Source organism: Artibeus jamaicensis, unplaced genomic scaffold (assembly GCF_021234435.1).
Source record: "Artibeus jamaicensis isolate MK-2021 breed Jamaican fruit bat unplaced genomic scaffold, CSHL_Jam_final contig_373, whole genome shotgun sequence".
Taxonomy (NCBI): domain Eukaryota; kingdom Metazoa; phylum Chordata; class Mammalia; order Chiroptera; family Phyllostomidae; genus Artibeus; species Artibeus jamaicensis.
Genome location: NW_026521807.1, coordinates 3,321,449 through 3,334,305, shown reverse-complemented (window position 1 = coordinate 3,334,305; position 12,857 = coordinate 3,321,449). Strand labels below are relative to the sequence as shown.

General features: G+C 43.7%; 1 protein-coding gene across 5 annotated transcripts in view; it reads left to right on the top strand.

Annotated features, from left to right (window-relative positions):
• ARSB (arylsulfatase B) overlaps positions 1 to 12,857 on the top strand; it is a 138,489-nt gene that overhangs the window by 77,629 nt on the left and 48,003 nt on the right. For 2 of the 5 annotated variants that reach the window (XM_053664434.1, XM_037143695.2), the window contains one exon: positions 7,352 to 7,422. In XM_053664434.1, the coding sequence (XP_053520409.1) occupies positions 7,352 to 7,422 (71 nt within the window). Of the gene's footprint in view, positions 1 to 7,351; positions 7,454 to 9,657; positions 11,083 to 12,857 lie in introns of those variants that run through there. The other 3 variants (XM_053664433.1, XM_053664435.1, XM_053664432.1) reach the window with 3 other exon arrangements.

Here is a 12,857-nt window from a genome sequence, read left to right as displayed (position 1 = left end):
GTTGTATTGTTTCTACTTTGGCAACCACGTAAACTGTTCTTCTCTCCATATCCAGAATTTTGTTTTAGTCTCAGATCTGCAGTGTGTTACATGCCAACCATTTGCTCATTTCTAAAGTATTCTCAATTATCTCTTAGTTGGAGGAATTCATTCTTAAATAGATTTCTCGGGATTCTTAGAATTGTTGTATGCCTATTAAAATGTTTTATACAAACTTGAGAATTAAAAATCAGTTCAACTGACACAGAGTCCTTGCCCTGGTACTGTCTTTCCTTGACTTTCTTGAATGTGCCGTCCCACTCTCCTGGCTGTGTATGCTGCTGTTGGCAAGTTTAATGTCAACCTCATGTTCTTTTGCAAATGACTTGGTCCTTTAGTCCGGAGGCCCAGAAGATTTTTGTTATCACTATTGTTATTATTTAAAGTCTTAAGATTTTACTAGATATGCCTCAAAGGTAACCCTACTGGGTCAATATTCACAGATACACAGTGCATTCCTTTTTTGGGTACATTGAGGTCTTTTACTTCAGAAATTTTTGAATTACAGCTTTAAATGTTATGTTCCATTGTTTTGTGTTTCTTCTTTAGGGACTTGAGTTATGGGTGTTATTGAATCCAATTTACATGTCTTTTGTTTGTACCAATTTCTCTGTGATTCTTTTTACTTTTTAATTTTCATTTTGAATTATCCTCTTTCTTTTCATCTTTATTATCTATCTGCCTTCATATACTTTCAGTTGTATAAAGTACCCCTTCACATCTGAGATTTTGCATTTTCATCAGTTTCTTCCCTTAGTTCAGTGTCTGATTTCTAAATTTTTGATTCATGGTATTTTTTTATATCAGCATTTCTGATTTAATTATATTAAATCATGTTGAAATATCATGTTACAGTTTCTTCTGCTTTTGTCCCCATAGTAGGGGGAGCATTCTCAGTTGCCAAATGTTTTAAATTCTCACTCGCTGCTTTTCTAACTCCTATGGTAATATTGCCTGGAGGCTGGCTTTTTCTGTTTTGTGTTTATGTTTACATGTGTTAGCTTTTCATGGACCCACAACAGAAGGTGATCTGGGGGGTGGAAGCTGGATAGTTCATTTCATTTCTTAGTTCAAGAGCACCTTTTGTTGCTATGGTGAGTGAAGCGCAGTTTCTTTAATAAGTGGTGCTCGTCTGTCTTGTAATTCTCTGATACTGTGCTGTCTCAGGAGGACCACGGCCTGTTGCCTCTTCCTCCTTCCCCTTCACCATCCACCTTGCAAGACACTTGTTTTGTTAGTCAACTGTTCCTCTCAGAATTGGTGCCTACCCGAGACTGCCATGCTGATCATGCTGATCCTACACTTTCCAAGCCACTTCCCTTGGACTCCCCAGTATCCAGCTGTCTGCTCTACCAGGTATCAGCCCTGTCCAGCATCACCCTGGGGGTTGTTTTACCAGATGCGATTGGGGCCTCTTCCCCTCGTGGACTCCTCGCTCTCTTTTGCACGGTCCCAGCCTGGCCCTGCCAGGGCGGGCACCAGCACTGCCCTTTCAGGTCTCGGATGGTTATTCCCCATATCCGTCCTGGGTTTAAATACATTCTGTCTCCTGATTATGTCGTAGGCTTGGGTATTGAGTGCTTTTACTGTCTTTCCTTTTCAATATGGTCTTCCCCTCCCCCCAGAGGAATGGGTGGAGAGATTCAAATTCAGGTGGCCACCAGCATTCTATAGAAATCCCAAACTCACATGTTCTTGGGCTCTTGCTCTAGTTTAAGAAAAATAGCACTAGAAACTATAGATGAAGCATTATAAGTATGATTAATGAAATAAAGATGCTAGGGAGCTCCAACTGTTAGAGATGGGGAGAGACCCAAGTCAATAGGCTCTCTTCCCTCAGTTTTTGTCTTACTCACAAGACATGAATTCAAGCAGGAGACGAACATGTAGAGTGGAAATGAGACAGCAAGGTTCTTTATGAAACACAGGAGCACAAAGCTGCAAGCAGGCCCCCAGCTAGTCTAAATTGCCCGCGTATAGAGGAAATGAAGTTAGTAAGTTTGTTCTAGATACTTGAGCTGAGGCTACAAGTGAGTCCTTAGCTAATCTAAGTGTGCTGATTATTGGGGTTCATGGGTTATATACCTTAGTCAGCTTTTAGGTTCCCCCTTTTCCTCCCCCTTCTAAATCTTGGGAATACAAAGGCTTTCTTTCTCAATTAGCGTAGACTCTGCCTTTAGTGAAGTTGTTACAGAGGCCCCCTTTCCCAGCATAGGCCCCCTTCTTCCTTCTGTGGAATCCCCGCTTGTGATGTTCAGATCACCCCACAGTCTGAGTAAGATTGTCACAGAAGCCTCTTTCCTCGGCACAGGCTCATGGACTCTCCCCTCCTCCTGTAGGCACCTGTTTTGCTTGCAGTGCTCAGGACACCCTGCATTCTTGTCACACCGGGCTCAGGACAGCTGAGTTCATTGGTGAGACATGTCTTCCTTTTGCGTCTAGCCTCCTGTAGTAAGTTTTTGGGGGGTTTTTTTGGATTATAATGGTGAGGGCTCTTCCTTTATTTCTCCTCTGGCCACTCTTTCCTAGCTGCTACCTAACACAAGCAGTAGCTCTGCCTTCAAAGACTGCCAGGGGACTCTATATGTTTTTAAGTTAAAGTGTTTAAAGAATGATGTGGGTTTGTTTTTTGTTTTTGTTTTTGATTCCCTACTTTACCCTTTTGACAAAAAAGTTTCTACCCTATGCTCCTAGGATGTGGTGCTCTGTAGGCTGTTTTAGATGTTTTTTGTTATTAGGTGCTGCATTCTAGGATGCTACAGGTCATACTTGCTTCTTCTGTTCACCCCCATGTAGCCTGGTGTTTGCTGCCTGGATGGACACAGGGAAGGGTGCTGCTGGGACTGGGGAGGAAGGGCATGAGGGCCTGGCTTTGAAGGGAGCCAATGGGAAGTCATCGCCTGTTTTTTGTGGGGCTGCTGCTGAGTCATCCAGCTAAAGGCAGACGAAATGAACCCATCTTTTCCTATGTGCTTTGGGGTCAGGTTCTGACTCTTTAGATAGAATCCGAGAATGCGTTGTTGATCTCTTCAGCACTGGCATTAGTCGAAGTTCCCTCGGGACTTCAGCGTCTGGTCTTCTCTTTATTTTCCAGCAGTCTTGCCAGTTTTCATCACTTCGTAATTCTTCACGAGTTTTATAATGGAAATTGGAATGAAGGCATATTAGGCCCTGCTGGTTTACCTAGAGACTAACTCAGAGGTCCTACCAATTATTTTACAGTAATGAATAGGAAAAGATTATATTAAGGGAATGATTCCATTATTTTTATATTACTTATTTCTTAAGTAGCTTACTTAAGAAATTTAATAAGATTCTGTAATAAAAATACACATGAAAAAATTTCCTCCTCATATATCAATTGAATTTCTTCTTCAAGTGTAGTCAAAACTTGATCATTTCCATGCCTGACTCTTTATTTGTGGTGATGTTTGCATGTTAAAACGGCTTTTCAAGGCACGTGGGATTTGTACAAACTCAGTATCACCCACACCTGCGTAACAAAGAACATAAGTACTGTAAGGGACTTATTTTGATAGTGTAATGGTTAAGAATGTGAACTTTGTGGTTAAATATGGTTCAAATCCCATCTTATCCATTAATTTTTTATGATCTTGGGAAAGTTACTTCCCATCTGTGAGCATCAGTTCCCTCATGTGTAAAATGTACTAGTAGTGGTACCTGCTGTATTGGCCTCACATGAGGATTTAGGGGAAAAACTATGTATAAAACAAACGCTTAGCTTGAATGAAGGTGATCACAATGATGAAGACACTTACTAAGGGTTAACGGGTTTCTAAAAATTTGATACTGCCTTACAGGGTGTGTCCTTTTAGGACGGATGGTCAGCAACCAGTGGTCAAAGAAATATGGAATGTAACAGCATTTAATTTATTTATGGGAAATGTTTTACCGCCCCACCCTTCAGCTAGTTGGAAAATGAAAGTCAAAAACTGGAAACTCTATTTATAAATGGACAGTGCTGTGATGTCAGTGTCTGAAACTGTAGACTTTTAGAAAATATTTATAGCATATTGGAAACTAGTCCCTGATCGGTTTCTCCTTGCTCTGTTGTTTTTAATTAATCCAGAAAATATGAAGTTTGAGGTAAATTAAAATGGAGTACTGAAATGTATCAGTCTTTAGGACAAGAGGATGGAGAAAAACAACTCTTAATAGAGGTATTTGAGTAGTGGTATTTGTTAATTGGGCCTTAATAATAAGCTAAATGAGAGAAAATACCAGACATTCAAGGAGGTGCTGAGGCCATGTCTACATTTCACTAAGGAGACCATCTAGCATAGAGGTTAGGAGTGGGAATCTGCCTGAGTTGCAGACCCAATTCTGTCACCTGCTTAACCACATGATCTCGTAACTCATTAAGTGCAGTGTGCCAAGGCTGTGTCTCTATCATAGTGTCAAGAATTAAATGAGGTAATACATATAAAGCATTGAAAATGGTACGTGGTATATCATAAATGCTCTATAAATGCTAGCCTCTGTTACTCTAACTAGCCTAGCCCAACCCCCCACTGTGACTCCAGTTTGATTGTAATGGACATGCATGACACATGCCCGTTTCGCTGGTGTAGAGGTCAGTCTCTGTCATTAAGTGGTCATTGTGAACTGACTGCCTTAGCCAGTAATGTGGGCTGGGCCCGATAAGCGCTCTGCAGCAGATATCTTTAAAAAGTCTCATAAGTGCCTACCTTATAGGAGCTAATTAGAGAGCTCTCCTTAGTTTCTGCCGACCTGGAGCACAAACAGTTGCCATAATAAAAACACCCCTTACCTTGTTTCACCTAAAAACAAGGAACTTGTGTGATTATTGAAAAATCACTTACTATAAACATCATCAGTCATTTTTCAGAGATTTACCTTTCACAATGGAATCAGCAGCCTAGTGAAGATAGCATTGCTTATACAGCTAAACTGTGCCTTGTGCCGAAACTGAAAAATAAGGAAAATTTCTAGATAACAGATTGCAATATGTCTCTTTTATATGTAGCTCATACTGAGTAGACAGTGTGATGTGTGACCTAGGTATATGACACTGATACTTTTCTAAAAAGAGACTTTCAGGTGTATCATAACATGTCTTAGAAATTTAAAGTTGTAGCTGCATCAACGTATTTCATAAGGAGAACTCTTGCCAGCAAGAATGGATAGGGACGTTAATGTCCATTGTATCTGCATATTATGCTTGTATCTGCATCTCAGGTTCTAATCCTGTATAATTTTTTCATGTCTGCAGAGTAAGAATCCACATTTTGCAATGAACATTGTTGTTTTTAAGCGAGTAGTTTACTCAGCACTTAAGACACCCCAGACCGTGCAAAGTGCTTTACATGTGTTGCCTCATTTAATTCTCGTAGCAGCCCTATAAAGTCTGTACTTTGATCTACATTCTGCTGGTGAGAAGAACAAGGCTCAAGTTTGGATGGCCAGTAATTTGTGGAGTTGAGATGCAAACTCTGAAAGGCTGTTAGTGCTGTTCTGCATCTGAAAAAGTGAGGCCTTCAGAATCAGCCAGAAGTAAGACCAGGAACTATTGAAGCAGTTGACATTGTCCACTTTCTAGTACTTTGGTTGTATGGAAATGAGACTTTGGAATAATGTACAAAAGAATAATGAAATACCACAATATTTGTAGTATAATATATAAGTACATATAGCAGCATATAGAACATAGAAGCTAACATATGTTGTAATATAGCAATAATCCCATAAACATTTTATGAATTTGATGAGGCCACAATTTACTCTGTAAGACTGTGGTGATCACACAGTTGATATGCTAAAAACTGTGTTATAAACATACAAAACCAAAATTATACCTTTGAGGAAGAAATGGTATCAAATGCTAAAATTTTTGTCCTGCAAATGATACTATCAGGAAAGCAAAGAGACAACCTGTAAAATTAAAGAAAATATTAACAAATTGTGCATCTAATAAGGGACTTGCATCCAGAAGAAAAGCAAAATGATGATAGTAGTTGAAGTTTTTTTGTTTTGTTTTTAACTAATTTAATTTTGTCGTAACATTTTCTTACATGGCAAATACAATGTTGCCAATCACAATCAAGATTTTTAAAAAATGTTATGGTCCTTAGAATCCCAAACCGCTGCTGTAGACACCTAGCTGTGAGCGTGGTGTATGGGTATATTGAGCCACCCGAAAACTTAGCTTCTTGGTTATAGCAGAAGCCTGAACAGGTTATTCAGGCATGTATAAACCCCAGGGATTTTTTTGTTTGTTTGTTTTTAAGGATTTTATTTATTTTTAGAGCGAGAAGAAGGGAGAGAGAGAGGGAGAGAAACATCAATGTGTGGTTGCCTCTCACATGTCCCCTACTGCGGACCCAACCCACAACCCAGGCATGTGCCCCAACTGAAAATCGAGCCAGTGACCCTTTGGTTCTCAGGCTGGCACTCAGTTCACTAAGCCACCCCAGACAGAGCTAAACCCCAGAGTTTTAACAGTTCTTGGCCACCTTCTGTTGGATTATCGAGTTGTCCACTGTTGTTTCCCAGTGATTGAGATTGTGTCTTATGCCTTCCATAAGGCCGGGTATACAGTAACCAAATGACCCGCTTATTTCACGCATGCCCCACATACGTCGGATGGTGACTCTGCCCCCAGTTTTTTAAGAGCACTATTTTGAGAGTCACACAACCCCTTATTTAGCCAATAACTTACTCTGTGCCTTCCTCATCTATAATATGAGGGGATTGGGCTAAGTGACCAAGTTTTTTTCAGCACTCTTATAGGTTGTGATTGTATTTGCGTATACCCTTTTTTTAAATGTTAAAGAAGTATATATATTTCACATGTGTTTGTATTAGATGAGTTATATGCATGTTGCCAGATGCAGAAGACAGTGTTTTTTCTCACAGAGGCTTATATTCAAAGGCACGTTGCATCTGCAGTACTGACGCTGCCAGCTTGGCCGATGCTCGTTCTTCATTTCACTGTGAGGATTCAGTGTGCAGTCTACACAGGGTGACTTGAGTTTTCCCTTCACTGGTGTTCAAATACAGCCCCATTGTCTGTTGCAAAAGGTCACATTTAAAAATGTGCTTGACATTGAAGCTCTCAGGTAAATGTCCAGTCATTATTATATTACAGATAAACGATGACTACTCAAAGATAGATGCACCAGCCAAAGAGTTTGGGGAATCTCTGAATTCATGACAAAGTTGTTAACTGGCAAGTTTGTTGTTTCCTTCAAGTATAAGAGTAGGAAGCATTGACATCATCCATACTCCTTTGAGAGAGGAAATTAATGTTGCCTAAAAAATTCTTTTCTAGTGAAGGACACCCGTCCCCCAGAATGGAGCTGCTGCACAACATCGACCCCGACTTCGTGGACATTTCTCCGTGTGAGTACCTCGTGCACTGCTGCTACGCCAGGTCTGTGTGGTCAGTTTTATTAGCGTGTGTGTCTCTGACCTTGCTTTCTCTTTTCCACTTGAGTTCTCTATAAAGGTAAATAAACACTGGCACCTGTTGTCCCAGACTCATTGTGGCTTTGGTGCTGCAGAGGCTGAACTCTCTTCTCCGCGCCGCAGCTCACTAACTGGATGCCCTGTAAGCCCCTTCCCTCTCCATGCCTCAGCTCTCCCGTCTGGGAAAGGAGAGCCCATCGACCTCAGAGGCTCCTTCTCACTGTGAATGTCATGTTGTTGCTACCCTGTTCTTCCCTGACAGTGCCAGGCTTCTTCCAGAAAACCCAAGGTCAAACAAGCCATCATATCATCTGAGCAAGTCAGCCAGGTGCTGCCAGGCACCTGCTGCATCTCACAGGCACGGCTTACTGAGCAATTGTGGAAGTGTTTTAGCATGATTCTGTCTACTGCCTGAATTAACCCACAGGTCACTCTTTTAATTCTTCAGGGAAAGAGGCCCTTGAACGCTGTCAGCTCCCAACAGGTTGTTGTAGTCCTGTATAGTAGCATCTGGAGGCCTTCCGGTTTGAGCCTGGAAAGCATGACCTATTACACCCTCTGCCCTGGTTCCGTCATAATGCCTCATATCAACACCCCATCTCAACACTTCAGAAAATAGTGCTCTGACATTTCCTTCCTTCACTTGGGTGCTCAGATCCCCTCCCTTCTGATCATAGTGCTGTCCCTTGGTTCAGTCTCCTTGCTTCTTTGTCCTCTCCAGTCTGTGCTAAAACCCACCGTGAGGTTTCCTCACTCAGAGAATGTCCCCTCAGTGATTCTGAACGTCTCACCTGGCACTTGCTGCCCAGCTCACCTCGCAGGCGCTCTCCAGGCTCCTTGCCATCTTCTCGCCGTGCTAGACCCTTGCCATTTCCAAGAACACAGATCGTTATACTTATGTTTAATTATGCATTTCCCTTTGCCTGAAGCACCTTTCCCTGCCTCTCCACAATTTTTCCTCATCCCTTAAAACTCTATCCACACGTCTCATCTCATCCCTGTGAATGTTTTCCTGAAGCCCCGGAGGAAGCAGTCGTTCCTTCCTCTGTGCACCCACCTGGGCATCTCTGCATAGCCTTCATCAGATTCCCCAGTGTGTGCCTTCAGGTCCCCCTAAGCCGTGAGCTCCTGGAAGTCAGGATCTATGTCTTATTTATCTCTCATCCTCATAAGTTAACACAAAGGCCCACACTTAGTAGGCGCTCAGTAACAATGACTTGTTGACTGAATGGTGGAGAGTTGGGATGGAATAAAGATCAAAGTGGAAGCATTAGACTTAGAAAGGAAAAGGCCTTGAGACCGGTTGGAATGGCTCCATTATGGAGGAATGTTTGTTTCTGTTGTGGTTCACTAGTGCACGTGAGAGAGGCAAAGGAGGTTGTGTGTCTGGTCTGGCAGCCACTAGCCATACGTGGCAATTGAACACCTGAAATGTGGCTAATCATGGATCGAAATGTGCTGTAACTATAAAATACACACCAGATTTTGAAGGCTTAGTGTGAAAAAGTAAAACATTTCATAATATATATTTACAACTTGCTAAAATAACATACCTTGGATATGTTGAGTTCAATGTATTATTAATGTGAATTTTAACCATTTCTTTTTCTTTTGTAATATGACTAATAGGAGAATTTTAAGTACTTGTGTGCTTCTAATGGTCTAGAAGGATTATTCTAGAAGGTGCTAGGAAACCATTTGGTCAGCCGCATAGGAGAGTCACAGCCGTGGTGGTTGCTGTCAGGCTATAGCATCGCGGTTTTTAGGGGTTCCCCTGCCCCAGCACATCTGTGGCTCCGGCTCGTCCCACTCTGTGACTGCGTCCCCAGAGCAGAGATTCTCCACCGAGGGCCAGTGTATCAGAATCTCTCAGGGTTCCCAGGGGGAAACCAGGGAGGGTGGGAGGGGTTCTGAAATTTTCTGAGTAATTTAATGCACTGCATATACCCAGTGTCAGATCCAGCATTGTGCTGAATGTGCTGCCCACATTGTAATGACTATAAACTGTTCTTACTCATTAAATCCCGTCTATAAATGAAAAGCTTTAAGCCCCCTTCACTCGCTAAGGTATGTTTTGTCTTGACACCAGAAACGGGAGCTTTTGAGCTCTTTTCCTGTGTCACCTGGCCACAGCACCGCTCGCTGTGATCTTCGCTGTCTTCCCTGCAGCTTCCTTAGCTCGTGCGAAGTTCACAAAGACATGGAAGTCAATGCAGAGTCAGCTCAGCTTTGCTGCCCAGCCACCCATACACTGCGAGGTCTTGAGCAAGTCCCTTCACTTTGCTCGAGATTTCACTTTGTCCCACACATGAAAAGATGGACGAAGACCCTTTACTGCCGTCAGACATTTATGGAGGGCGTCTTGCCGCCTGCCCACCTCCCCCCACTCCTTGCAGTCCACTCCAGGCCTTCCCTGCCAGCTTGGGATTTCTCTGACTTCTCTGTGTAGTGAGGGACAATGTCGGTTCCTGACATTGACAAAGAACTACACTCACTGTTTGTCCATAAAAGCAGGGCAGCATTCTGTACTGTCCGTGCCTGCAGGCCACTGAGTGCCACCTCTTAGTCATACATGGGTGGCACTGTGGGCCTCTCCTCCCAGTTTTCATATTCATTTCAACCCGCTGTGCAGCAGTTGGAGAGAGGAGTGTTATGTGGGTGGGGCACAGGAGCTGCTCCTTTATTGGATGATGGTACAAGCCCATTTCCTTTTCTATGCAATTAATTTGTAGGGAAAAGTCTGCAAATCCTATTTATAGAACCTGTTTCTTAAATATGTTCTAGAGACTTCTGTGGAATGAAACACTTCCTTGCCTTCTAACTCCAGCACTTCCCGGATCAGGTGTACTTACCTACAGCAGATGAGGGTAGAGCTCTACCTACACATTCCCAAAAGCCATTTCATTGGTTTCCTCATCTGTGAAGATTGATTAAATATGTCTACATTTCCTTCCAGCTTCAACATTCGGAGGAGCGCTGTATAAGTAGGACCTTACATGAGCAAAGCTGCTTCCTCAGTTCCTCTCCTTCTCGCCCTGCTGGTAAGGGCACCCTTGCTAATAAGCAGTGAGGCAGCCAAAGGCGTGGTCATCATCGGTGAATACAAGTGAAAATGCCAGAAACACTGAAAGCACTAGAGTGATCTGAAATGTCATATCATTTTGTTATTACTGTATCCTGCCCACCTTTCCAGTCCCTGTTCTGAACATCACTACATCAATCAGGTTTTCCACCCGCTCTCTCTCTCTTTTGGTTGGTCTTGTTGGGTATGGTGGCCCCGTGCCTCCTCTGGTCACGAATAGACATTAGGCGTTTCCTAGGGAAGCCCCGCCTCCGGAGTAGCTCCACATCCCCTCCCGGCCTTGCCTCCTGGGTTCAGCAGCCACAGCCCCTCCCTTTCATTCGAAGAGTACAGGGCACCCCCAGAGGCTCTTCTTACAGGGTTTTCACGGCCACGTACCCTTGGTGGGTTGTGGCTGGTATACCATCTGTCCTCTTTCTCCTCACCAGTAAAAGTAATAGAATGTGTGTGTTCACTACAAAAAAAAGAATGTGGTTTGATGACATTTAAGGGACATTAAAATTCCACTTTTTGTAGAATATGTTGACCTTTTAGACTGCTGTTTAATTACTGATGTCTAATATATCCACAGTGCATTGGTCATACTATATGTTAATGGTCACATAGACAAACTGTAAAACCATGAACAAAATGAACCCCAAGTAGGGTAGAGCAATAACTGGGTTCCCCAGACCTCCCGGAGAGACAAAGATGTTCGCAGACCCATGGCCTCTCGGTTCAGCCCGTCCTGACTTCCCCGTGAGTCCAGGGCACCGCCTCTTCTTGCTGTTCTCTCAAGGATCCTGCCTCCCTGGCACGTTTTCTTTCATGGTTGCGTTGGTTACGGGCCCTCTCAGAGCCCCTAGTCTGGCCCCACTTTTATCTCCCCGGCCCCCGTGGCCCGTGTCACACGTGTGGGCTGCAGCTGCTTTCCTTGGTGCTTTGAGGACACTGTTTATGCACCTTCGGAGGCTTTGTTCGGACATAACCTCGGACAGACATGTTTTGGGCTCTGTCCAGATAGTACTTTTTTCTCTTTCCTCCTTCCTCAGACTAGGTCCTAAGGATTATTTATTCCCGCATGCCTTTAAAATATTTTTTTCTAGCAGGTGGACCTAGACTCAGTGTCTTTTTCCAGCAGTACAGAGGAGGCCGTGAGGGAAACCTGAGAGAGGGCCTGAGGGAACAGGATGGTGCCATGGAAGCTGATTTATGGGGAAACCTGGAAACGCCCAAAGCAGTGGGGGGCATCCACCATCCCGAGTGAGGCCCAGATCCTGCAGGCGCGAGTGTCCGCTGGAGACACACTCCACACTCTGTTCCTTTCCTGGGTTCTAGCTAGCATGCCCCAGACCAGAAGGAAACGTTATTTCAAAAGCATTCCATCCACCTATAGGCTCCGGGCTTGCTCTGGGCTGCTCTGAGGTAATGACCCTGCTCCTACAACCCACCTTGGCAGTCAGATGTGCCGTTCCGTGCACCGTTGGCATTCTCACGTACCTCTGACTGTGTAACACACACACATACCTGACACACGTGCACACATTTAAAGCACTCGTTCTGCTGATAGGGCTTGATTACAGATGAAGGGCACTGACAGATGTTAGCATTTTCCGTACCACCAAGGGCCAAGTCTTCAAAGTGATTCTGTCCAGCTTTGTTACTACTTCATTGAAAGGGCCTCCTCTCTTTAAAGGTTATAATGAGATGTTCTTTCTGCTCATGATTACAGGGTGAAGGAACAGTCGTCCCTCCCTCTCCTCTCTCACACACTCATTTTCTGCAGTAAAATTGCCAAATCTGTACTCGAGATCCAAGAGTCATCCAGGTTTGCATGCTTGGAGCTGCTCCGTTTCCTCTTTAGAGAAACATTGAAACCTATTTCTTGACATTAGGTTGCCTTTTCCAAGATAATTTATTCAGTAGATGCTGTCTGCCCACAACATGCCAGGAACTGTTGTAGGTACTAGGGATCAGTCAGGCTTTAGGTTTTGGTAGAAAGTGGCCTGGAAGAGGGCATGGACGCAGCTGCTCACTGCCCTGCCGACAGCTGCGTGCAGACTCCTTAGCCTGCTCCTGCAACCTGTCATTCAGCTGAAACAGCCCCTCGGCACCGTTGCAATGCCCTCCTTCAGTCACTAGCATCCTCCTTTGCTTCTCTGATCTTTGTTCAGGACCCAGTTCACATCCCTACTTCTCCATGAAGTTCTCCTTGATCCCCGCAAACTTGAGTCCCTGAATTTCTCTGGAACATCCTAGGACACAGAGCTCTTGCTCCCTCATACTGCAATTATGTATATTTGCAGTA